Below are 26,083 nucleotides of genomic sequence, written 5' to 3'. Positions count from 1 at the left end.
TCATTCTGCTGGCTGAATGGCAACAGGTGGATCGGCAGGTTAGGCTAACTATCTGCCACCTAGTGGAAGAGCATTGAACTGTTCAGTTTACTGCAAAATATCGCCAGCCTAGACAGCACAGTGGTTGGGAAACTCCAATTTTAAGGTTTAATTAATAATTAGTAAAAAGTACATAAAAAAAATTCTTCACACTATTGAGTATTAAAAGTAGTATTTATTATTGTTGAATTTGGAAGTTATGTGGTCATCAGTTTCGAGAATGAAACAAAAATATTAATTTTATTCAAACATCTTTTACGCAAACTCAAATTGATCATTTCAAAGTGGTCAACATTTTTTTGCAGCACTGAATGTATTCAACCCTCTCAATAGTTTCCTAAATTTGCATTCATTGGGAGAAACGCAACATAAAATCGGAGCCTAAATGGACACAAAAGTGGTCAGAAAACGGCAGAATGTAATATTTCACGGGGGAAATAACGAATCAAATGAGATTTGTGACCTGCATGCGTCTTAAAAAAATAAAATAAAATAAAAAATTGCAAAGACCGAATGAGTCTGCACACGGACTATTTGGCAAGACACGTATGACATGGTGACGGTGGAGTGAACGAGTGATGCGGGGAAATAAAAGTTGCTGGCGAATCGCTGGACCTCAGGGAGGAGCCTTGGCACCAGTAGCCAACACACACACACACACACACACACACACACACACACACACACACACACACACACACACACACACACACACACATCTGCCTCCCCCACCCCCCTTGTCAGCATCTCTGCGGAGCCACAGTGAGGGACTTAATAGTTGAGCTTCTTCTTGGCCATGTCTTTGGATGAAGGATGCTCCAAAAAAATTAAAAATTATATCTACTGTATATATATGAAGAGAAACAAATTTCAACCTCTCACTGGAGCCTGAGTAAGAGGAAGCGGCTTTTTCTGTCCTCACAGGTAAGACAATTATCCATTCAATTCCTAAAGTATTTTGGATTATGGTTGAGGCTGAGATTGAGATTTGCCAGGCGACCATCGATCATCGCATTTCTGATTCGTGCACGGGATAAACAGGTGTCAGTCGTTCGTCACAGCAAAACGACGACAACTCGGGTTAGACTTGAGACACACACACACAGAAGATAAAAAGACAAACAAGAATATATTTTTTGAGCCGTTTTACTAAAGGGGTAGATGAATGGATAGAGAGAGAGAGAGTTTAGCAGTACATTTAAAAATATATCCACCCTAAACAAAGACAATACCTCTTTTAGCATAAAAAAAATAAATATATTATCATATATTTTGTTCTTATTTTTATAAATAGCAATAGTAGTAATATACAGTTTTCTTATTTGTTTATTCCTATTTTGAAATACTTTCTACTCCTATTAATCAATTAGTGTTATATTTTTATATTGCATGATTTCACATTTTTATGAATAGTATCTTTATTTTGACTAAAAGAAATATAGGTAATAAATTTGTCTTTTATTATTGTGTTGTTGCGTTTTTATTGCATTTTTTTTCTATTTTGCTGCGTTATTGTTATGTGATAATATGCTAGAAGTTCTTGAAATAAAAAAATACATGCCTCATAAAAACACATACAATATCTGCATCGGTTATACTGTATGAGTGCCAGCCGGCCATTTATTTTATTTTTTTAAATAAAGGGAATCGACTGCTCTGGTGCACCAGCAACATGTCGCTTCTCAAACAAGAGCCCTCCAAAGATTCCAGAACCACTGATGTGAATATGATATTTTATCATTTGCCAAAGTTTTCAAATGATATGAAGTTACCATTTGATTATTGAAACGTTGTGTCCAACCCCCCCCCCCCCACTCAGAGTTTACCCAAACTGCCACTTCCGGCGTTAAAAGACACTTTGGACACGTACCTGAGATGCGTGAAACACCTGCTCACTGAGGAGTGCTTCCTAAAAACTCAGGAAGCTGTGAAGCACTTTGGCGCCCCTGGAGGCCTGGGGGAGTTACTGCAATGCAAGCTGGTGGAGAGGAGAGAGAAAATGGCCAACTGGGTAAACGGAGTGCACTTGTTTCGCGCATTATGCAGACCACGCAAACGTGCATACATCAAAGGGAGGTTGCTGCCATGCAAAGCGCTCCCAGGAGATAAATAGTTTATTCCCACCCCCACATACAGAACATGATTCAATTAGAGAACATCGCTGTCATTACTCAGCAAGACGGTTGATTGTTGTAGTGTGTGTACAGTATTGTGGAATACAATATTGTATGATGACTGTATAAAAATAAGAAGTGGGATCATGAGTTTCACAGATCATAACTTGTGTCATCATATTTTATTGACTTAACTGTAGTGTTAGGGCCTTTGATTTGTGCTCATAGCAACTTCATCTTACCAAAGAATTGCCGAGTTACAGGAACAATTTGCTGCTTGAGTATTAATAATGAAATTGTCATTCTATTTGAGTATGACAACTAAATCTGGATCAAACTGGTTGTGTTGATTTCAACTACCGTAAGGCGCACCTAAAAGCATTCCATTTTCAAAAGCTGACAGTGCGTCTTGTTGTTTACGATGATACTAATGCAGCGTGTTATACCGGAGACAAATTCCTTGTGTGTTGTACATACTTGGCCAATAAAGATGATTCTGATTCTGATTCTGATAATCCGATGCGCCTTATATATGGATGAATATTCTAATTTCTTGGCTGTAGTACTTTAAATGGTCTTTGTTTGTTCCAGCTGCAGCGGTTGTGAAAGCTCGATATAAATAAAGCTGTATTGTACTGCATTGTATTCCCTTTAGCGTAGCTCCATCTAGTGGATGCATAATGCAACCGCAGCCACTATTGTAGCTTCTATTCTATGCACCTTAAAATGTGGTGAGCCCTTTATATGAAAACGGTTTTGAAATAGGCCATTGAAGATGCACCCTATACTCCGACGCGCCTTATCATACGGAAAATACGGTAATCATTTGGGTGACAATGGCAATGACAGTGAAAGTTTCACTTTACCTCCGCAGGTGTACGACTACTGGCTGAATGACATGTACCTCAACAACAGACTGGCATTGCCGGTCAACTCCAGCCCCGCCATGGTATTTCCACACCAGAACTTCACAGCGCCGGTCGATTCTCTGAGGTGTGCGTGAACACAGTAACGGATCGTTGATTTGTCGAGATGTGCACTTCTTTGACGCCATTTTCTCTAGGAAGTTTAGTAAATGAATAGAAGACAAACAAAAACGGTCGAGTTGCGATTGATTCATTGCCCGGAGACAAAAAAATGACCTAGATGAAATGAGAATTTGCACAAGCACACTTTTAGGTACAACGTCTTCACATGAAAGCAGCATCATTCGGTCACCTGAAAAGATTTTACCGCGGTGTGTTGTTTCTTCTTCTTTCCTGTAGGTTTGCTGCCAACTTGATCTCTGGAATTCTAGAGTACAAAAGTTTGCTCGATGCGTAAGTAAGAGAAGATTTCAGTTCACAAGGGGTCAATGTATGCCGTGCAAACTTGTGAAAGGGTGTGCGCAGACGTACGTTACCTGTGGACTACGCCCGAGGTCAACTTGCGGGAACTGCCCTTTGTATGGAGCAGTACTATCGGATCTTCAGCGCCTATCGTCTGCCGGGCCGTGAGAGAGACACGCTTGTGGTGGACAACAGTAGTGCGATGCCGGAACATATCATTGTGGCTTGTAAGAACCAGGTTAGATGGAAAACCCATAAGAGTTCCTTCCCATTCAATGTTAGCGCAAAACTTTCAGGCTTCTGATGGAAAACGTAAAATGTCAGGAAAAGCCTACTAAAACATACTTTACTTGGGATTAATCAGGGGGATGTGAGACGTCAAACAAGGCCAGAATAAATTTAGTCGAAACATCAAGAACAAGTACTGGATTGTGATGAGAGGCAAACCTGTGCTCAGTTTTTTGTCCTGGACGTGGCGATCCATTCCCGCCGTCTAAACGACCGAGACCTCCTGACTCAGCTGGAGAAGATCGTGAAAATGGCTCACGATGAAGATGAGCGGCAGCCGCCGATTGGTCTTCTCACCTCCGACGGCCGAACGGCGTGGGCGGAGGCCCGCGGCGAACTCATCAGAGGTACCGAACTACTTTTCACTGGAAATGACGTCGCTAGCTGCATTTACGATCACGACATTTGGCTGTTACGCTTGTCATTCTTCCACAGAGTCAACCAACAGAGAATCTTTGGACCTGTTGGAGCGGTGCCTTTGTTTGGTCTGTCTGGATGATGGCGGCAAAACCGAGCGGACCGATTCCGCCCGGGCCTTGTTGATGCTGCATGGGGGAGGAGCGGCCGCGAACGGGGGCAACCGGTGGTACGATAAGAGCATGCAGGTTTGTTCTGGTCATTGGCGGTCAGGAGTAGGATCTCGGTATAGTGTGCTTGGATTGTGTCTGATGATACAAAGAGCGCACGCACAGAACCGAAAGCATAGAGAAACCCTTTAATTAGTCCCTAAGAGAGTCAGTTCAAATGTTCCCTTTGATTTGGAATGAATCAACAAGCTAGAGGGGGCACCTATCGGCCAAACATACACATCTGCATATACCAGATGCTCTGGTTTTCAGTTTGTACCATAAAGAGAGCACATTTTGAAAGTCTTGGTCTCAAAGGCTCCACCCCAAAAGTCTTGGGAGTTGTTTCGGTCTCAGGCTGGACAGATTCTGGATTGTCCGTCTAAACCTGTCAAGACTACCACTGATCGATCTGTGATTCTTCAACATAATTCGTGTGATAATAATTAAGAAGCATTTGGTTCCTTCTAAGCCACTGTCCCACCCCCATGATGAACACAACCAAGAATTGTAACTCAGGTTCTTGTTTCCTGTGCTGTTAAATCTATTTAAAAGAAATTTTAAATTAAAGTGAGACTTTGTCATGATTTTTAAGACGGCTTTTGAGGATCTTGGTCATGGTCATGGTCTCGGCTTGTCTTGATCTTGGTCTTGACACGGCTTTCGACTCCTACAAGTCTTGATTTCAGTGAGGTCTGGTCTCAGGCAAGTCTTGGACCCGGATATTACGATCTTGAGCACAATATTACTATGGACATTGTATAACGGACATTTCAGCGCTCCACAAGAAGCTCGCCCGAGTTTCCATTCTTTGGTCTGCAAGTCCCGATGGAGGCTGTCGCTCTGAAAACTGTGTCATTGTGCCAGTTTGTCGTAGGGGCCGACGGCTGCTGCGGAGTTGTGTGCGAGCATTCGGCATTTGAAGGCATCGTTCTGGTGCAGTGCACGGAGTACCTTCTCAAGAACATGTAAGAATTCAACTCTAAGATTAAATTGGAAGCCATTTTAGAGAGCCAGACTTGGGTGTTCTGACTGATCGATGGCTACATTGTGGAGCTGCCAAACTAAGCCGGTCCCAGCTGAAAGTGGGAGCGAGCTGCCGGCTCCGCGACGACTCCGCTGGAAATGTACCAGGGTGGTGCACAAACTCGTCGCCTCATCCGCGGATAGACTCCACAGGTTTGGTTTTATGCTTTACCGAAGGTTTGCGAATGAGCTGGAGCCAGTGACTGGCAGGCCAATACGGAGAAAAAGCAACGATTACCTATCATGTTCCACGTTTTGGCTGATTTCGTTTCGATTGGATTTTCTTTTGTTTCATTGGTTTTGCCTGTGCCCATTTTCTCATGTTTTTGTCTTTGCTCGTTAGGTTTTCGTTCCCACCTCCACCTCATCTACAACCGAGTAAATAAAACCGGGGCCGACGACGACAATTCGTGAAATACGCTGCATGCTTTGAGCTAACGGCAATGTTGTCCGCAAAGGCTTGTCAAGAATCTCGAGGTGAACGTCCACAAGTTCCACCATTACGGGAAAGAAACGATCAAGGGGCTGAAAATGAGTCCAGACGCTTTCATCCAGGTGGCTCTTCAGTTGGCCTACTACAGGTCGGAGAAAGATAAGCTAGAGCGTAGGATAGACTGACATGTCTCGCTAACGCTTTTTCACTCTCTCCGTGTGTCCAGATGTCACGGCAGAGCCGTTTCCACCTACGAGAGTGCCTCCATACGTCGCTTTAAGGACGGCCGGGTGGACAACATTCGCTCGGCCACGCCAGAGGCCCTAGTCTTTGTTCGAGCAATGACCGGCGGGAATGTGCGCAACTGCGTAAGAGGGGGAGGAGGGTTGACGCGAGACTCGCAACGCTTTCACATCCGCACGGTTTGAATCAAACTCTGGGAAGTGGCCCGTATCAGAGATGGGCGACTTGAATCACATGACTTGACTCACGTGTGTGGTCATTTTTATATAACATGGGTTTCAATGGTATTGCTTCATCCTGAACAAGACCACTTCCCAATGAACACAAGGGAGTGCAAACTTGTATAACGGCAGTGTCGCAATTGTTCATTCTGGACTTCTTTCGAAACTATTTCCTTTTTTTCCCCCCCACTGGGCCATCTGCACAAATATGCATGACAACGCATTCCCGGTGCAAAAGTCGTACGCAATCCCACCTGACTGACCTTTCGGATTCAAGGCGATTGTCTTTCACGACCAGGAAAGGTTCATTTGCCTCAAAGTGCCACCTCAACGAAAGCGCTTTTGGAATTGAAAATTGAAGACCGAGATGACTGACTGCGCAGACAAACTGGACTGTCAAACTCGTGTGGTAGGTTTTGTCTGACCATAGCAAATTTGATGGTGTGGTTCAAAACAAACTAAGGGCGGTTCGGTCCGGGTGAGAAAGTGATTCAGTCTGACCCTGGACAAAGACATAACTCGTGGTAGTAAAAGACAAACAGAATCGGACCAGAAAACATGAACTCAAGCTCTGAACCTAACCTTCCAGCCACTGATTCGGGTACACGAACCATGAACTGCACTTATTCTGACTCTGTACCACCAGGATGCAAAGAAGATGGAGTTGTTACAGGCTGCTGTAACAGCACAGACAAAGAATTCCAGCCTGGTTAGCTATCCGATTCCTCTCGCTACCTTGAATTAGCATCACAAAGAAAAACAAAATGAACCCGTGGTGTCGTTTTCCCTTTTCCAGGCTATCATGGGGCTGGCGATAGACAATCACCTACTGGGATTACGGCAGATGGCGCAAGACCTGAAGATGGAGAAGCCGGAGATCTTTCGAGACGAAGCCTATCGCGTCAGTCACGAGTTCATTCTCTCCACAAGTCAGGTACTGTATAGCGTTTGTGGAGAATCCATTCAATTAAGTCAATGAGCTTGTCACTCATTCTTTCAGGTCTCTACCACCGTTGAGATGTTCTGCTGCTACGGACCTGTGGTCCCAAACGGATACGGGGTGTGCTATAACCCTCAACCGGACCATTTCGTATTCTGCGTGTCAAGCTTTCGGGAGAGTCAACAAACGTGCTCATCAGAATTTGTCAAAAGTCTGGAGCAAGGGCTGTTAGACATGAGGGATTTGTGTCAGAAATACAAGACCCGTGAGCCCAGACAGAGTCCTACCGAGATGTCGGCTGACCTGAGCAAGAACCCGGAAGCACCGGTACTTGACCTTGCGAAGACACTGAGCCAGACTAAACTGCAGGCTGGAGGTAAAGCCTAAAAAAATTATAATAATTACAAAATACCGTAGCTGGTTAAGACACGTTTTTTTTCTCTTGCTGTACATGCCATAATATCTTAACATCAATACAGTGGACCCTTGACGTATAAGTGCCGTAACTTACAACAGTTAGTTGTAAGTGGAGCTACAGGGTGTTGCTTGGTGAGCTTCATTTGCACCGCTTAAGTCACAGGTGTTAAAGTCAAGCCCCGGGGGCCAGATCCGGGTCCGCCACGTTATTTTATGTGGCCCGCGAAAGAAAATGACTTGCGCCAGCTGGCTGATGTCTGCTAATCAAGTGAGCTGTGACAATAAAGAGGCTCTCCTTATTAAACTTATTAATATTCACTTGTCCTTGGTGCCTGTTTTCACTTTCTCGTTGTCAAGAAACGGGGGACTATTCCATCACATCACTTTGAGGAGGCGAAACGATGACTCGTTGGCACGGGTCTCCAATTTAGAAGCAAAGCATGCTTGCTTCAAGCTGTTTGTCACTCGCAGTTGACATTTATTGTAAAACTGACACCAAAAAAACCCCCAAGAGAATCAAACATCAAAATACTGATAAAAATCCATTCGCTTTGTGTTCACATATAATTTCAAAGGCCGTGAGTGTACATCATACGGAAATTATGGTTATAGTAATTGTGCTATAAATCTTCACACTGCATTTTTTTCAGTGGAACTCATTTTGGCTCGGCATGTTGTGGCAAAACCTGCTACTACATTGAACGTGAGGAACTCCAAATACGGACTTGCACGGATATTGTTTAAAAAAAAAAAAAAAAAAAGGATTGTCAAAAAAGACACGCTCCATATTAAGCAACATATCGTTGCTGTCCTGTAAAAAACGCGTATGTCCATTTTTGTCACTTTTAGAAATGTGTACGGTAAAGGGTGTCCGCGTTTCAGACATCGCGTAAACATTTGAAAAATGCCAAAAATGGACAGATGTCTTTCTCACAAAACGGCGACAATACTAAGCAACCCGCATTGATATGAAAGAAGTTCAGAAGCGTTTTGACTTATTGTGTGTGAATTCTGACTCAAATAGACATTCACGGAACAGTTCACAGCCATGGCACGATTATTTACACGTGAGCATCTGAATGGGACGACTGAGTGTCAGAATTGCTCTTCACGCCTCTCGGGCTTTGTTGTGTTTGCGCCTTGTGAGCCCTATAAGCAAAACAAAACAAAAAAAAAGCAAACAAGCCAAAAGCCAGCTGGCTGATGTCTGCTAATGAAGCGAGCCGTGACAATAAAGAGGCTCTTCTTCACCAACAGCTCGCATACACACAACTACCGACGCCTGTCAAGAGTGGTTCTAATTACCTAATATAAGACGTCCCGTTATCTTTGGAGAAAACAGCTGGGGAGCGGTGCTGTTGACTTCAAAGGAGTATTAAAAATTAAACAACCTGATGTCAGGCCAATAAAGTCGGTGTTGGAAGTATCATCTCAAGATGAAGTCCAAGTGTGACACGACAAAAAAGTTCTAGGCGAAAAGAACAAAATCGAATGTAACCAACCCCCGCACACGAAAAATGTTTTGCAAACCAAAATAAAGTCTCCAAAATACTAAATCAGAAAGAAACGTTAACCGCAATGTGACAAGAAATAACAATTCTTACTGTGACAGGAACAAGCAAATAATTCTGAAAAAAAAAATTAACAGTGAAAAAAGTCATGTTGTGAAAGTCAATTGAAACTTCAACGAGAATAATGACGTAATGTGACAAAAAATTTAAGAGAACAATAAAATCGTGATATTATAAGATTAGCTAACAAGCTAAAAAATAAGACAAATAAAGAGACGAAAGACAATCGGTTGCAAGAGAAAAAAAAACAAATGCAATGAAAAGACAGTGCAAGTGGACCGAGTATAAACTTGTCATGTTACCAAAACAATACGTAATGTGATAAGAATGAAAATAAAGTCATGACCCATAAGAAAAAAAAAGATTATATTAAATTGGATGCAGTGTTGCGAGAAAAGACCAAGTGGAAAGAAAATAGTCAGAACATTATAAAAAAAAGAGGATGTGACAAAAATGAACGCAGCAAGAAATCAAGTCCGAATGTCAGCCAAAAAAAAAAAAAAAAAACAACTCAAATGTTTCTAAAATACACTCAAAATGGAACCGAGTCAAACTTTTACAACAAAAGGAAACCAAAAAAAAAAAAAAAAAACAGCAACAAAAGAATGAGTCGCAGGAATTGACTCACCGCAAATTTACAACAAAATGACACAAGATAAAAATGGTTAAAATTATGTAAATAAACTACAATTTGAACACCAAAAAAGTTGGATTGTTCCTAGAATAAATTCAAAATGGGGTGAGAAGAAAGTCATAATTTTACCCCAAAAATGTTTTACCGTGGAAAATATCAAGAATCATGTTATGAGAAAGTAGTCCTGTTATCACCGTTATCATTATTATTATTATTATTGTTATGAAAACCAGACGTGACAACAGAAAAAGGGTCGATTCAGAATTGGTACAGAAAAAAAAAATCTAGAAAAGGTGACTTGCATCACAGATTTTTAAAAAATAGTCAAACATCTTTGACCAATTAGGAAAAAAAAGTCAACGTTATAACAAAAAAATGTTCTTTATGGTCTGAGAATAAACTCAAAATGGAACCGGAGTGAAGTTGTGCTGTGATAGTCCAAGAATGAGCAGAACGTCACGACAGTACTTCCAACCGTGGGGAAAATGAACCAATTCAGAATCCAAACACATCAACTGTCAAACAACTTCCTGGAACTGATTGCGTCTGGGTTCCGAGAAGCGACTGCGCATATAATCATCAAAATTATTCTAAACCCCAAAGAGAAAAAATATGTTCCAAGACTGTCATCATTAAAAAAATTATAATAATAATAAAAAACTTCCACTTCTACAGTGAAGCGTGTCAGGTTAATTTTCAACACTTAATAATAAAATTAAAAGCGCACCTTCCGTCCAGTTCAAGCATTCCTCTCCTGGAAGGCGCTCGGGTCGAAAGCCGCGTCCATGAACTTTTTCAGCTCGTTCAGGTGGGTCGACTTGTTCCCCGTCGCGGGCGCGGCGGCGGGGTCCCGCCCGGCATACCTTTCGGAGAAACGACAAATGAGGCCCGACTCTCCCACCCTCTCGCGTCCAACCGAATCGGCGCCTTCTCACCAGACAGGCCTCTTGCCGGCCACCACGGTGAGTAGGCGAGGCCGGACGTAGTTGTAGTAACCCGTGTTCTTGTGCTCCTCCTGACACCAGACCAGTTCGGCCCGCTCGTGTTTCTCCACCTCCGCTCGGACCAGGTCAAAGGGGAATGGAGAGATCTGGAAAAGAAGAAACTGCATCACTGCGCCAGTACTTTGCGTTGCGAGTAGCCGAGTAGTGCTAATAGAAAATATATGTTGGATCCCGATCTGATTCCGGGCAAACGTGTGACGAAATGAAATTTTGTCCATTCAATTTTTTTCCCCCAGCGTGTAGCGTGGACGGTGTTTGTTTGTTTTTTCTTCTTCTTTCTGCCTACATTCTTGCTGCTGGAGGCTGTAAATTTCCCCAGTGTGGGACTAATAAAGGATATCTTAGTGCAGTTGTATATAAATGATGATTAATGATATTGTTCAAACTGTGCATGATGTTCTGTGATTGGGTGCCATTCTGTTTAGGCTTGGTGTAGCAAACCTGCTCCAGTCTGACGATGGCGACGTCTTTGTCCAAGTTTTGCCGCTTTCTCTCTTTGTTCAGTTCGTAGTAGACTTTTCCGGTGCAGAAGATCAACCGTCTCACCCCATCTGGGTTTTGACTCGCCGGGCCTTCGTCTGGAATCAGCCTCTTAAATTTAGTGCCTACACAAGTTAACGCGATTTTAGTTTCATGACATTTTTTTGGAACCTTGCATCAAAGTATGGGAAAATGGGTCAAAGTATACCTTTGGCGAGGTCATTAAAACTGGACCTGGCGTCAGTGTGCCTCAGCAGAGATTTAGGCGTGAATATAATCAGCTGTGCAACGAGAAAAGAAAGTTTTTTTGACTTTTTTTCCCCTCCAGTGTGTGACATCAGCACAGGGACAATGCCTGAGTGTTCAGTCAACCAAAAGCAGAATTGAGACTTTGTACTGAAAAGAATGATACCATATTCCCTATAGACAGTCTCACTGATTTGCTCAGGCTAGTTTGTTTTCTCATGCTCAACAGAGCGACACATTTGGATGCGACAGGGGATCACTTAAGACAGTCACTGTAGCTGAAAAACAGTGAAAGCTGTGCATAAAAAAAAAAAAAAACGAACAACCCCCCTCCCCCCCGAATAATTCATGTACAGCCTAAAAGTTTCAGTCAGAAGTCGGGCTGTTAATTATGAACGCAAATCATATGATCCAACCATGTTTGCTATCATGAGGGCCACAGGTGAGCTGAAGCCTTTCTTAGCAGATTTTGACCGAATGGCAGCAAAGTTTTTAAAAAATTAATCATAAATCATTTTAAAAATAGGAAATACAGCAATGCTGTTGCATAAGCATGCTATTTAGTAGTAGTAGTATTTAGTAGTGTGTGCACATGCATGTGCGCGCATGCATGCGTGCATGGCCAAAGAGTTCAATCTCGGTTTCATTGGACCATGGCAAAATCTCCAAAACATATGTAAAAAATATGTTAAGATCTGAGGTAAACAGAAGTTGATCTTTTTGGTCATAATTCCAAAAGTACACAATACCTACAATGAAAACAGTGAATTGGAAACAGTTTGAAATACTGTCGCGGTTTGCACAAACCTTTCTGGCTTCTGCTCGAAAGAAAAAGGTCAGTTAATTATTGAACTGCTATAAAAAACTGGTGCATTATTATGAAGATCAAAAATCTACCGCATACATAGTTATGAGCCAATATCATGATAATGCTTCACACCTGCTGTTCAAAAACACTTTTGAGCAGTTTGTCACAGACGGTGCTAAAATAATAAAAAATAAATAAAAAGGGGTCGTGGGGCATACATTTGTTTTGGAAAATGAAGACAGTCGTGCATTACCGGCTTCCTGAACGGCAGCAGAATCTGCCGTCTGAGCACATGACAGTAGTTAGCAGGCGTGGAGCAGTTAACCACGATCCAGTTGCACTCGTACAGCTGCTGCACTTCAAAATCTCCAGCAAACTCCTTCATGTGAGAAAAGAGGAGAGGGCGTTAAAAAAAAAAAAAAAAAAAAGGGTGCGGCGTAACCTTGAGTCTAATTTCTACCACCGAATTGTCAGACGCGGTGGGGGCATGTCAACGGACAAGCTCTGGGAGTGCTGGAGTGTCCGGCAAGGCGCAGAGAGCTGAGCCAAATTCCCAAACAAGCACATCGAGGATTGCGTCGGCTCCAAATATCAGGATACTCAAGCACAGCTGACCATTCTACAAACATACACGGAGGAAATTCCATACACCCCCCCACCCCCCACTAATGGTTTGAATATCCCATTTGCAGATGAATTTGGCAGCCTTCTGCTGATCGCTGCCTCAAACCAGCCGGCACACAGGACCCGACTGAGTGCTGAACACAAGAGTCCCTCAGGGGCCCTTAATGAAAAAATTGGCAATCATCACATAAACTGTTGATGATATAGCAGGAAGCGATTTCTATGAAAATGACATGCATGTATTTGGAATGTGAGAGGAAGTTGGAGTAGCTACACAAAAAAATAATAAAATCATCTGAAAGTGTTTTTAAAATGTGACTTGTCCCAGGTGGACCTACAGGAAAGTGATCCGGGTCATCTTTGCTCATTTGCAGGAAGCGCTCAGGTCGTGCTGAGGAATGTTCCGGACCCTGAAGACAAGAGGAGACTATTAAATGTCGCGCTGTGGTGAAATGTAAATGCACCGTGAACAAGGTGGTAACACAATTTAATTAACTAGTTACTTGTCGCCATTTAAATGAATGAAAAAGCCATTCATCTGTCAAAATACTGCGTATTGAGAGGGGGGGAAAAAACTAAAACTAATACTGAAACTAATAATTGAACTAAAATATAGAATTGACCAAAATAAAAAATTCCAAACGACTCTGCAGTGAAAACTGAACTAAAACAAACTCAATTTAAAAGATGCAAGTCAAAACGAAATGAAAATTAACTATAGTGAAAATTCCAAAGGTTAAATATGTTTTGCTCAAATCTTTCCAAAGCGGCAAAAAAGACCTTTTCTGCTGACACAAAAGGCCTATTCTTTTCACATAATGTTGAAATTTTCTAAGATAAGACAAGAAAACCTTTAGTTGTCTCACAATGGAGATATTCCCAATTTACAGCAGCAAAATTATGAAATGGACAAAGTAGAAGACAAAAAGTATATGAATAAATATAAATATAATATATAAAAATGAGCATATTAAAAATGGGTGAATCCAGGTTTTCAGGACCGTCTATTCAATAGTTTCACCATTTCAAGCCGCTGTCTTAATGAGCGCTTCTCCTTTGTTGAGAGAATACATGCACCTCACAAATGTGGCATATCAGGATGCTGATTCGAGACAAAAGTCGTCTCTAAAATGTCTCTCTTACCATTCCCTCCATCCCGTGAGGGAGGAGCAGGACAATGCCGTTGTGGCGGACCCACTTGGCCTGCCCCGAGCTGATGAACTGGTCGATGATGCACTGGGCCGTGTTGTGGAAGTCTCCAAACTGCGCCTCCCACAGGACCAGGGCGTTGGGACTGGCCATGGCGAAGCCCAGCTCGAACCCTGGAAAGGAAAACGGCGCCCACAGATCAGCGACGGGTTGATTGGGGGGGGGGGGGGGGGGGGGGTGCGGCTCGCCCACCTACCGAGCACGCCGTACTCGGATAAGGAACTGTTGCAGACAGTGTAGGGCGCCTGGTCGGCCCACAGGTGGTTCATGGGGACACAGATGCGTTTGTCCACCTCTTGGTCATGGAGAACATGATGACGGTGACTAGGAAACATGCAAAAAAAAAAAAAGGAACAACAACAACGTCTTGAACACTTTTTTGAAACAATAGAAAACCAAAAGTAGCAAAATTCAAAAACATCCACACATAAGCCCCCGCATACTCGCACATCATTTTTACACAAATGCGCGCACACGGTGCGTCGTCTGTCATCGGGGGGCCCCATTAGCGAGGAAAAGAGGGCGCACGCATTCCCACACGCAAACGCGTCAAGTTTGGCGCGCCGCCGATACACGCGCTGAAGCGGAACGCGCCAATATGTTCGGCTCCTGCGAGAAGAGGACGTGAGAGACCGACAGCGGGAGGTAAACAAAGTGGAGGCGGGAGGAGGGGAGTGGGGAGGTCAAGACCGGTACACGGCAGACCGAGAGAGAGCAAAGTGCTGAAAAGTGGCTGGAAAAAACATTTTCGATATAAAAGTGAAGGGAGGATGGAAGATGGACAAAAAAGGGCCAGTGGAGTGGGACAGTGCGGACAAGTAACAAGGTAGTTTGTGATTGTATGCAAGTAGATTTTTCAGGTGCCAGTATTTGTAAAACGTGTTCAATTAAAAAAAAAAAAAAAAAAAAAAAAAAAGAGTAGGATTAGTAAAATTTACGATTCAAATGTCCCCTTCTGAAAAACTGTACTGCTGCTCTGAAAGCGAGTGGGGAGAAGTGAACATTAATTTATTGAGATGCTTCCTCCGGACAAAAGTAGTGCTTTGCTGCATCGTCTGGCATCTGAGTGCCAAGGAACTGCATACTGAATTGAGGGAATTCATTTTGACAAAAATAGTGATTTGCTGCATCTGGGCACCAAGGAACTATGATAAAGTGTATTGAGGAACTTCATTTAAACAAAACCAGTGCTTTGACACCGTCCTGTGGCATCTTGGCGCCAATGAATGACATTTAAGTTGTGTCACTGTGACGGAGACTCACCTGAACGTTCCCCTTTCGACGTCTTGCCCGCTGAGTCGCACGTGGACGCCGTCTTTGAGAAGCGACCCGAAGGCCACGTACTCTCCCAAGGCCCAGTCCAACTGACCGCTCCTCACCAAGTCTGCCCGGCTGCGCAGGATACGAGACAAACCTTGTAGGCGCACACAGAGGAGCCAGAGGGTGGGTGGTTTTGGGGAGGGCGGGGGGCGGAATGATGAGCAAGCAGAAAGTGTAAAATGACAGGTGGTGTTGTCAACTGTGGACACTAAAAGTCTGGCTGATGTTGAGATTTCTTGGAGAGGAATTCCAAAGCGAATAAATTGTCTTGGTGTGGTACAGTCATCTTACAGGCCACAGTATTAGGAACACGCATTAATGAGAACGACTAACACACACACACACATACAGGTGTGTATATATATATATATATATATGTTATTCATTAACTCATTCACTCCCAAAGACGTTTTTATACGTCTTTTCAGACTTGGTCCAGAATTGGCCGGTACCGAATGAGTTTAATGATGGCGGTTGTGTATTTCACCAGGATGAATGTTAAAATCTCCCAAAGGCACAGAGCTGGCGGTCTGGCCGATATGCTGCAAAACCTCCTCATCCAGTCCTGTGGGGGGGCAACTCATGGTCTTAGGTTCTCCTTCTGCTGTGAAGAATTCTAGAAGGAAGTCAGGGTAACATTCGTCATCATCGTCGCCAAGAGGTGTTGCGCAACCGACTCAGTGAAAAGCTGATGAAATATTTTTCTTTTTTTGGCGATGAGAGGAAGAAACTTCGGTACTTGGCCAGGGTGAGTCCAGCCAGTGTCGTATTTGTGAGATCTTCTCGTCCTTGGAGCTGCCGTACGCCTCCTCGCATATCTTGTCGTATTTGGCCACTTCCTCCTGCAAACATGACACACGTTTGTGGGGGGGGGAAACAAAACATTCATTAGGAGAAAATATTGCTTGCTCACAAGCACAACTGCAGGAACAGTGAATAAAAAATAAAGTCTTGAGTGGCAGTAAATAGCCTTCTGTATGGTGAATGGACTATTAGCAAAGGTCCCCATTGCAATGACAAACAATGTCCACCAAGCACCAGCGATTTGTGAGCCACGGTAGCACCATACCAGATAATGAACACAATCTTCTTACGAATATTCCGACGCGCCTGCTTGAAATGAGGAACCAGAGTGCTTTCCAGTGAATGACACACTTGAACTGTCAGTGAATGGCACGGGAGACCGATGTAAAACTTGGGTGATTGAATCGCAACAGTAAATTGAAAGCAGCAGAGACAATGCTGCCGCCATCTACTCGTCCGCATATTTAATTTGCGCTTTCAATCCTGCAAAGAGAAGAAGGCTGTTATGTCGCTGTTATTCTTCATGGACATGAACTTATTAGGATATGCCCCTTCATCAATAAATTCATCAATCAAAGGGCGGCCTCTTGCAATTACTCACAGTTGAAATTGTAATTATACAGAGAACCTTTGATCGATGGCGTACAAATCAAATCGAGTGGGAAATTTGTTTGGAAAACGCTTGCACACACACACACACACACACACACACACAAAACACACCTCAAATTCCTGCAGCGTCACCACTCCCTCGCCAATGAGCTTGTCAGAGTACTTCTTCAACACGTGCTCCTGACGCCGGATCTGCTTGTACATCAGCGGCTGGGTGAACAACGGCTCGTCCATTTCATTGTGGCCAAAGCGCCTGTAACACACCTGTGATAAATACACACACAAATAAAATACATTTAAAACGACTCAAATGGCCTCTCTTCAATCTTCAAAAATAAATATGTATGAGACAAAAGCTTGACCTCAAAGTATCAAATCGAATTTCCCCATTGAAATGAACTGAAATACCATTAATGCGTTCCATAAAAACATTCTGTGTCTCAGAAACTTTCTTGCAACAAAAAATTTGGTTGGCAACCCCACCCACACACACACACACACCACTGTACTTCAAGGACGGACCAGGTCAATGACGACATCTTTGTTGAAGGCATTCCTCCACTCGGCGGCCACGCGGCACACGTACATGACGGCTTCGGGGTCGTCTGCGTTGACGTGGAAGATGGGAGCGTTGACCACTCGAGCCACATCGGTGGGGTAAGGGGAGGAGCGGGCCATCCGGGGGTCGGTCGTGAAGCCGATCTGCGGGCGAGAAAGGCAACCGCGCCGGGGTGAACTGACATGAAATGAAAGCAGGGTTTGAGTTGTTTTTTTTTTTTTTTAATGTACTTAAAGTTTTCATAAATTTTTATTTGGTTAGGGTTTTTTTTTTTAATGCTTTGTTTTGTTTTTAATTGTTATTGTATTCCTCTTAGGGTTTTTTTTATGCGTGTAAACGTGTATTTCATGTGCGGAACATTAAAATAAAAAAATTAAAAATGACGGTAAGTTGTCTCGTAAAAACTACTCAAAGGTCTTAAATGAAGCTAGGATGGATTAGCTTTCCATGCCTCGTTTGCCAAGTTGCCAATATTAGTGGATTTGCGGCTTGAATTCCTATTGAATTCCCCTTGCCTACTTGCTTTTATCGTTAAAAACACTGAAGAATTGCCATTTCACCTGATTGTTGACCACCACATGGATGGTACCATGTGTGGTGTAAGAGGGGAGTTCGCTGAGGTGGAACGTTTCATATACGACACCTTGGCCAGCGAAAGCGGCGTCTCCGTGCATCAAGATGGACATCACCTGGAAAAACAACATTTCTTGTTTACGCCAATTTCGAGTACAAGTACGAAAGCTCCATCTTAGGACAATGCTAACTTTTTTGCCAAACGCGTCTCCCCTGTAGAACTGCTCCGCTTTGGCCTTGCCTTGGACTACTGGATCCACCGCCTCCAAGTGGGAGGGGTTGGCCATGAGGGACAGAGTGATGTTCTTGTCCGTCCCACGATTTATTCTCTCGTGGTACATCCCGAGGTGGTATTTGACGTCCCCGGAACCCTGTGGGAGAATAAAAAGCAGGTTAACGTAAAGATATTTTTGAGAGGGGCCACTACTTTGGTGGAGGTGTTCTCACTTCATCCGCAGCCTCTAATTTGGGGTCGAACTGACAGAAGATCTGGTTCAAGTCTTTGCGGATCACATTGGCCAAGACGTTAAGTCGACCCCTGGAAGCGCACATTAAAAGAGCGAGTGGAACCTGTACTTGGAGTGGTAGCAGCAAACACCACAACAAACAGCGGTTTGGCAGACAGTGAACAATTCTTCTTCAAAAAAAAAGAGGCTTCAACTTGTTTAGTGACACTCCCAGCTGAAGTTTCCATCAAAACTCAAAATAAAACAAAGACAATTATAAGCTATTGTTCATTCAACCAAACCACTTTAACTTACGCAAGTCTACTAGCCTCATGCTAACATAAAGTGCAAAACACCATAGACAAGCTAACGGAGTTTGCTAAGACAGAGCTAAGAAAATACCCACAGGAATATACTCTTTATCCTCGGTGAAGAATGAACTGAACAGCTTAATTTTTCTTTTTCACAATTAAAAATGTATGTCGTGCAGTACGACTGTAAAATTCTACCCCCTGGTGGCCATAGTTCACATACCACAATGAGCAACAGGATACTCAGTGAAATATCATGATAAAACTGTTCACTTTTTTTTTTTAAATGTTATTTTTCATAGTTTTTCGAGTTTTGACAAGGTGTAATGATGCGCATTACCGATGCGGCATCCCCATGATCACGCTGTCTATGCCGGCGGCGCTGGAGCTGTCAATGATGGTCTTAAGTGCCGGGATGAGGACTTCGCAACCTTCCAGTCCAAAGCGTTTCTCAGACGACCACTTCCTGGCCAGGAAGTCCTCAAACCTATCAAGTCAGACACAGTACAGGCTGCTTTGAACTGGTCTGTGAATGTGAAAGTAGATTTAGAAAAGCGACATTGCTGCTATGGCACAAGATAGAAGGCCCAATAAGAACATTTGCAGTTAGTATAGAAACCCATATGCCTAGATTTTGCCATATTTTATTCATTGAGAAAAAAATGAATGTCTTGGCAACCGCCAGGAAATTCTGTGGAATTAGTTAGAAAATAGTTGTCTACTGTGAAACCATAATCCTACCGATTTGCAACCTCTCTTCGGATATTCTTGTTGCATGGTCACTGTCGTGCCTTGTTGTCGGCCATAAGTGCGCACACATCAAGCAAAGAGAGAATAGAAAGGAAGGTGGATTTTTTTTTTTTTTTTTTTAAGATTCAAAAGTTTGATTTGGCAGCCAGTAAGTGTTCCACAGAGGTGTGTCTGCTTTAGAGCGCCTCGTTGTCTCGGGAAATATTTATATACTGTATCGGCAATATTTAATCATTCAAATTTGGCGGGTTGTTATCTAATCTAGAAGTAATTTACTTTAAATTTCTAGGTCAGATTGGGAACGGCTGATTTCAAGGTTGAGAGTGTTTGTGCTCTCGATGTTGTAATTGAGAGAGAGAGAGAAAAAAGGATAATGCGGTGAGGCTTTGGAGCTTATTTCACCACACAAAAATTATAATATACTATAAAAGACGAGTTCTCAGTATGATCTATGACTTGGCAATACTGTATGCTGTGCATTCCTTAATGGGTCTTAGATCCTTCCTTTCATTCCTGACCGCGTTGATCTGATCAGGCGAGCCAGCAGCGTTCTCTTCTCGGCATTGGTGAAACGCATGATTCCGGGAGTCTCGAACTTCTGACGGATCCACTGGCACTGCTCCACGTTGTTGATGAACATGAATTCCACCCCCACGTGACCGCAGTAGGATGCCTGGGATGGGACAAAGGAGAAAATAATAATGCGGCACATCCTTTGCTAGCTGAAGGGCCTCATGTGAAGGTGTTTGTGTTAGAAGGATTAAACTACTATTACATTTTATTACTATGTATTAAACTAAAGTGAGAGGAGGAGCATTATTTGATCAGGCCAAATCCATGTCTGATCTACAAGTAGTGCTTTGGGGCCATTTTGCGGCATCTATCGACAATTATAAACCTTTATAGGGCGTGTACCTCAAGTCGACGTATGACCTCCCTGAGAGGAAGAGTCGTCTCTCCACCGCCGATGAAGGTGGTGTGAGGTAGACGGAAGCTGCGATCCAAGTCGGACTCGTGCAGACCGTAGAAACCTACGTACGGTAGTATCAACAAACATATCATTTCAATTCAAAGTGATTTGAAGAAAATAATCATGCCTACCTGCTTCGTCAGAGCCATTTAGATGTGAATTTAAATGTGAAACTTGTTTGAAGCCCCATGCATCCATTTTCTATCGTGTTTCGTAACGCAACTGTGATTTATAGAATTTTTTTAAAAATTATATATATTTTTTCCTGTATCGTATTTTCTACATTGGACACTCTCGCAAAAGTCGAGCAGACCACCTGAGTGCTGCTGGAGCTCAAAGCTCACTCGGCACATAAGAGGAGACAGGTGCAAATCACATTAACAACAAGGCAAAGAGGAAAAGAAGGGGGCTAAGAATAGATCCACGTACTGACCAAGTAAAGGGCTCATTACGTATCATTAGCAAGCTATATCAGCCTCGTGATAATATAATGCAGAATGGCAGAATGTAATGCAATGCTGTGACACACACACACACACGCATGCGCTCCTTCTTGGTGTTTTTCTTGCTTGTTGCTCCTTGTGGCGGTCCTCAGATTATCTTTCCCCATTAAAATAAATAGAAATGGCATTAATCGGTTCCAAGGACCCAAAATAACGAAAAGTAAAATTTTGTAACGTGCTTTTTTAAATGAGAAAATAATACTCTAAAGTATTATCTATATTTTTAAGGGGTTCAAACCTACCCCGTTTGTTCTGCTTTACACACAACGGGGTTTTGTTTCCCACGCTGGTCCGGACCTTTTATGCAAGTGTGAATACACACAAACAAACCTGTGAGTGTGTTTGTTTGTGAGTGTATTCCGCTGCTCACCTAATTTATCAATGGTGGTGATGAGGTCAGACGGAACAAACGAGTCCAGATCCGCGTCCAAGATGCCCAGAGGGTCCAACTGGGCCACGTGATGACCTCGAATCTAGAAAGAATACAGAGACATCATTTCATCTTATACTTTGTCATCATACTGTTGAGTATGAACAGCTGGAGATGCCACTTAGTTGCTCTGCGGGAGCCCCGCGGGAGTTTTCTTCCGTATCTTTCTGCCATGCATTTTCACCTTGCAACAAGTATTCAGAACGGATCGAACAGATAGTATTTGATTCATTAGTGGGGAAATTTAGGGGAAGGTTGAAAAAAAAAAGAATTAAAGAAAGCACATGTGTTGCACAAAATGAACATTTTATTAGCTTCATTGTGCAAATGCTTCATTAGTGTTTTAGTTTTTTACTTCAAGAAGATTTTTTTATTATTATTATTATCGAGCTTATTGGAGTATTTTATTCATATTGTTGCAGTAATAAAATACAACTTGGGCAATTATGCAACTAGCCTAACAATTTGTTCAGGTTTGTGAAATTAGTTAAAATAATGCTCAGCTGTTTGAACGCGTCAAAATTTTTACAGCTAGCTTTTATTGAGACACCCGTTTAATTTTGTTTGCTTAAGATACACAGTTACTCAGATACTCATTTTTCAAAAATAATTACATATTTGGGAGTATATGAATGTGTTTGTGTGGATGACCTGGTAAGCTCTGATGAGCGTATGCACAGCCAGGTGGTCCTCCACCACTTTCTGTGTCACATTTGGCGAATGGGACGCGACTCGGCCCCGGAGAAGAGGGGAGGGACGTCTCTCCGCCTCCTCGTCAGGTGCGCCAGATTTCTCCATGTTCTGGAAGAAGGTGTCCCACGACTGGAGAGACAAATTCAGAGGAGGAGAAAAAACATGAGCAGGAAATATCGTTGAGTGAGAAAATGGACTTCATACTGGAATGGACGATTTTCATATTCCGTGTTACCTTGACTTATTTGTGTAACAACTTTTTCAAGTTAGGAGCAGTTACCTGGTCCATTTTATTTGTATTTTTTTGCTTTGCAAGCCCAAATTTGAGGTCTGATTATTTGATATACTATCGTGAATAAATTACATGCACTTTTGTGTGTTTTGATTTGTTGCACACAGTTACCTCATGAACATTATTATGATCCTCCAGCCAGGCAAAGTACATGTCCTCCACATAGTTGGAGCTACTGGTGACCGCTTGAGAGGGTGCGACCTCGGAGGAACATGTTCTCCAAGGATGAGGTCTGCGCCTGGCCAGGGTCCCTCCACCGCCTCGCCACCACGGACCTCCTCCACCACCCCTCAGCACGCCCGCCAATGCCCGAAACCGACTCATGGCTGAGGGACAAAGAGAAAACAATTGACTGTTGACGTTTTTATATTCATTAAATGTGTGTTGTGGCCTTTTGGGGGATATGAGATCGGCACAGCTTTTGAGTAAAAGATGAAGATTAGGCGGCAAATCGCAGGTTGTTACGTTAAATGGAAATTGGAAGTTGAACAAGCTAAGGGACCAAGGGACCTGAAATTCGAATAAAATGTACATGGAATGGTATAAATTGAGTACGAGCGGACGCCGTGATGATGCTTAGCGTGAATGACGAACACCATGTACAAAAGCCACACTCGAGCCATGCTTTATATCAGGATATAAATTATTTTGCCATCGAAAGCACTTTCTCAGTCTTGTCCCTGTTGTGTTATAGTTTGAGGTGACAGAAAAGCCAAACATATTAGCGTCTACGTCACTGTTCTGCCTTTCATGTTTCTTTTCATCAAAAACTTGTTTTCGCCACTTCCTGATCAGAATTCTGATCATTTTTTTAACCTAAGGATCAGTACTTAAATGTACTTTTGTCACCTCTTTTATGGAGTTGCGTGTCCCATTAAGAACTGTTTGGGAAATGGCAATTAAGTCAACCCAGTTCATCGTAGCCCCAAGTAAACATTTTTCTTTTCATACAAAATCGCTGCGTAGTGAACGTCCTGGCGGTATCAACTTTTACCGCAGGACCGTTTGATTGCGTTTGTCGTAAGAAGAGCAGCTCGATCGTAAACATTAAAACAATGTGCTCTCCGAATTACGATGGATGCTGCTGCAAGGAGTTACGAGTCATTTGCGCACCGTAAAAAAAAAACACAAAGTCAAACATGCGATCGCGATGCGCGTCCTCTCACCTGTTCTCGCCGCGGTGCTTTTAACTTTGCCTTTGTTATGATGCTCGTCTGTGCTATGTGACAGGGCCGCTAATCCTCTGCCTTCAATGTAAATCCCCCCATAATCTTCCTGATGGCCTGTGTGTGACGTCTATCGAATCTGAGTGCAAAGGACAGCATGTTAAAAAAATGTATATATAACTCATGTGCGTTAACGTTTACCTTCAGCTGCTACAATAACATCGCCGCAGACTTCCGATGTGGGACAGTGGACACGGTGAAGGGGACACAGATTCTAAAGTACTTGCACCACCTATGACCCGACCAACCCTCCCCCATCCCCTGCCAGCGGGTCAGGTGGTACATCTGTACAACTGTACCACCACACGCACGCAAGCACGGACGAAAACTGAGTGAGACAAAGAAAAAATAAACAAACAAACAAACACTGGGTCATTGCTTATCTGGCAACAGCTGGCAAAACAATATTCTCAGCGGACACAACATGAGGTACACCTTCATCTAACTGAAATGCAATTTGAAATTTGATCATCAAGGCTCGGCTTTGAATAAGAGTGCAAGAAAGGTATTCATGTCAAATGTACTGGTTGTGAATTGGACCGGCAAATTGGTGCTGTTGTTAACGCCGGCTTCTTTCATTTTAGGCAGCTTGCTAAAGTAAAGCCTTTTCTTTCTCAAGAGCACTTTGAAAAAGGAATTCATGCCTTCGTCACATCTCGGGGGTTCGACTAATACACTTGACTTTGGTGTCAGCCAATCCTCCATTAAGCGTCTCCAGTGGGTCCAGAATGCTGCTGCTCGCCTCTTGACTGGTACACTCGTAAGAGGGAGCACATAACTCCTACCCTGGCATCCTTTCACTGGCTCCCTATACATTTTAGAGTTCTTTTTAAAAAAAAAATCGTATTATTTGTTTTCAAATCTTCAAATTGCCCCGCCCCACCTTACCTTTCTGAGCTCCTGCCCGGTGCCTCCGGTCTGTACCTGGGAACAGAGGTTTATGTTATGTCTTCCGTTAGTCATTATTTGTATTTGTTATTTTCAGTATGACGCTATTCTTATTTAATTATAACCATAGAGTAAAATCACAGCAGTCCTGTTACCTTAATCCTTTTTTTAAAATACATTTTTAAAAAGTCACTCTAATGTGCTTCGTGTCAACGTGCTATTAGCATAAATGCTACGATGTTATATTTCATGTATTTACTAATTCTATGCTAAAAACTCACTTGTGGTACTTTATCCAAGCGTGAAGTGGGGTACACCCTGGACTGGTTGCGAGTACATCAGGACAGAGACATAAAATAAATAAATAAAAGCATTCACGCTCACATTTTTCGCACAATGGCCAATTTAGTCCTCAATGAAGCCAACATTCATGTTTCTAGAATGTGACAGGAAGCCAGAGAACAAAACACATACGGAAGGAAGAAACAATTTGTAGAAGCTTTGTTAAAACTTTGGAGGTGGAGGTGTGGGTGCGAGGGCATTTGGGCAAGTGGTTTCAGATTGATGGGCTAAAAAACAATCAAATAATTGTCCGAGCCCAATTTAAAAATGCTGCTCCTCATTTTGACTTTCATCATTCATACTTGCTGGCTGCGAGCTGGGTGAAAAAAAGGGGAGGGATATAAAAATAAAAAAAAGAAGAGGGAAAAGGTATACGAGATGTTGCATGAGAATCCGCAGAAAAATCGGATTCCCATGATTCTCACACTGGCTATTCTGACTCATGGCATGACTTTAAATACTATACCTGTAGAAAGTACTTTGATACATATTTTGAAACATTTCCGCAGCAAAAACCTTAAAACATCAGTAAGAGCGGTGGAATCATTGATGACAAACCATGAAATTTCAAATTCTTCACATTTTTATCAATTAAAAAAAACGATGTCGATGTTCTTATAAATAATAATGCGCTAAATCTCCCCATCTTCTCTAATATTGGCAACCTGCAGACTCATTATTTGCATGCGTCTTCGCCATTGCTCCCCACGTGACCTGCAGAAAGTAGGGTCAGGCAATTATGAACAGAAATGCCATTTTGTCGGGGCGACTCAGCCGTCTGACAAAGACGGAGCGAGGGCCATTTCTTTCCTGGCGTTTTATTAATAGGCTCGGCGGTTGCAAAGACTTGCGCTGCTGGGTAACATACTACAGGCTCTGTGTTAAATCACATCCTGTTTAGAATAATTACCATCACGATTTGGGATTAAACAACAATCCCCAAAAATGTCTCAAGTTTGTTCATGCAACCAAAGAACATCAGGCGGACGTTTTCGCCTGCGAGTGGGATCTTTGTTGACCGCAGCAACGACTTCTGGTGATCAAAGCTCAGAGAACAAGTTAATCGTTAATTTAGAAGACAGAAGCAAAATAAATACGGCGCAAAACAAGCTGATCCTACTTGGCAAAATGTCAACAGTGTCTGGGTCTGACATCCCCAAAGTGACTTTGTAC

The 26,083-nt window shown here is 42.8% G+C and overlaps 2 protein-coding genes across 4 annotated transcripts; one reads left to right on the top strand and one right to left on the bottom strand.

Moving 5' to 3' along the window:
* Positions 1 to 817: 817 nt before the first annotated feature.
* chata (choline O-acetyltransferase a) lies at positions 818 to 7,933 on the top strand. Of its 2 annotated transcripts, none has more exons than XM_086121665.1 (15): positions 818 to 963; positions 1,683 to 1,759; positions 1,859 to 2,050; positions 3,028 to 3,146; positions 3,419 to 3,472; positions 3,545 to 3,719; positions 3,939 to 4,116; positions 4,205 to 4,374; positions 5,203 to 5,303; positions 5,392 to 5,514; positions 5,820 to 5,942; positions 6,021 to 6,162; positions 6,905 to 6,967; positions 7,055 to 7,159; positions 7,259 to 7,933. In XM_086121665.1, the coding sequence occupies exons 2-15, from the start codon at positions 1,712 to 1,714 to the stop codon at positions 7,583 to 7,585; spliced, it is 1,920 nt and encodes a 639-aa protein (XP_085977791.1). In that variant the 5' UTR covers positions 818 to 963; positions 1,683 to 1,711; the 3' UTR covers positions 7,586 to 7,933. The 2 variants fall into 2 exon arrangements, with proteins under 2 accessions (XP_085977791.1, XP_085977790.1); XM_086121664.1 differs by having other exon boundaries at positions 7,055 to 7,192.
* Positions 7,934 to 8,063: 130 nt separating this feature from the next.
* On the bottom strand, positions 8,064 to 23,933 carry ogdhl (oxoglutarate dehydrogenase L). Of its 2 annotated transcripts, XM_086121663.1 has the most exons (25): positions 23,822 to 23,933; positions 23,621 to 23,759; positions 22,566 to 22,780; positions 22,121 to 22,291; positions 21,410 to 21,512; positions 20,482 to 20,597; positions 20,085 to 20,239; positions 19,157 to 19,303; positions 18,507 to 18,597; positions 18,251 to 18,430; positions 18,047 to 18,175; positions 17,450 to 17,629; positions 17,039 to 17,191; positions 16,251 to 16,353; positions 15,999 to 16,127; positions 15,455 to 15,605; positions 14,388 to 14,515; positions 14,126 to 14,304; positions 13,321 to 13,392; positions 12,612 to 12,737; positions 11,513 to 11,585; positions 11,266 to 11,429; positions 10,756 to 10,910; positions 10,548 to 10,683; positions 8,064 to 10,410 (listed from the first exon to the last, which is right to left on the bottom strand). In XM_086121663.1, the coding sequence occupies exons 3-24, from the start codon at positions 22,776 to 22,778 to the stop codon at positions 10,560 to 10,562; spliced, it is 3,042 nt and encodes a 1,013-aa protein (XP_085977789.1). In that variant the 5' UTR covers positions 22,779 to 22,780; positions 23,621 to 23,759; positions 23,822 to 23,933; the 3' UTR covers positions 8,064 to 10,410; positions 10,548 to 10,559. The 2 variants fall into 2 exon arrangements, with proteins under 2 accessions (XP_085977789.1, XP_085977788.1); XM_086121662.1 differs by having other exon boundaries at positions 8,064 to 10,683.
* Between the last annotated feature and the right edge of the window lie 2,150 nt (positions 23,934 to 26,083).

This window comes from Hippocampus guttulatus, chromosome 10 (assembly GCF_054856545.1).
Source record: "Hippocampus guttulatus isolate MCC_2025c chromosome 10, RoL_Hgut_1.0, whole genome shotgun sequence".
In the NCBI taxonomy this organism is placed as follows: Eukaryota; Metazoa; Chordata; class Actinopteri; order Syngnathiformes; family Syngnathidae; genus Hippocampus; species Hippocampus guttulatus.
The sequence above is the reverse complement of the archived record's forward strand: the minus strand, read 5'-3'. Positions and strand labels throughout refer to the sequence as shown.

Bases quoted from the DNA above. Each gene is read 5' to 3' on its own strand.
- ogdhl (XM_086121662.1), bottom strand. From the start codon at position 22,778: ATGAGTCGGTTTCGGGCATTGGCGGGCGTGCTGAGGGGTGGTGGAGGA. The intron at 18,176-18,250 runs GTTAGCATTGTC...TTGTTTTTCCAG, and splicing joins GAGACGCGTTTGGCAAAAAA to GTGATGTCCATCTTGATGCA. The intron at 17,192-17,449 runs GTCCGTCCTTGA...TATTTATCACAG, and splicing joins AAGATGTCGTCATTGACCTG to GTGTGTTACAGGCGCTTTGG.
- chata (XM_086121664.1), top strand. From the start codon at position 1,712: ATGTCGCTTCTCAAACAAGAGCCCTCCAAAGATTCCAGAACCACTGAT. The intron at 3,147-3,418 runs GTGTGCGTGAAC...TCTTTCCTGTAG, and splicing joins GCGCCGGTCGATTCTCTGAG to GTTTGCTGCCAACTTGATCT. The intron at 4,117-4,204 runs GTACCGAACTAC...ATTCTTCCACAG, and splicing joins CCGCGGCGAACTCATCAGAG to AGTCAACCAACAGAGAATCT.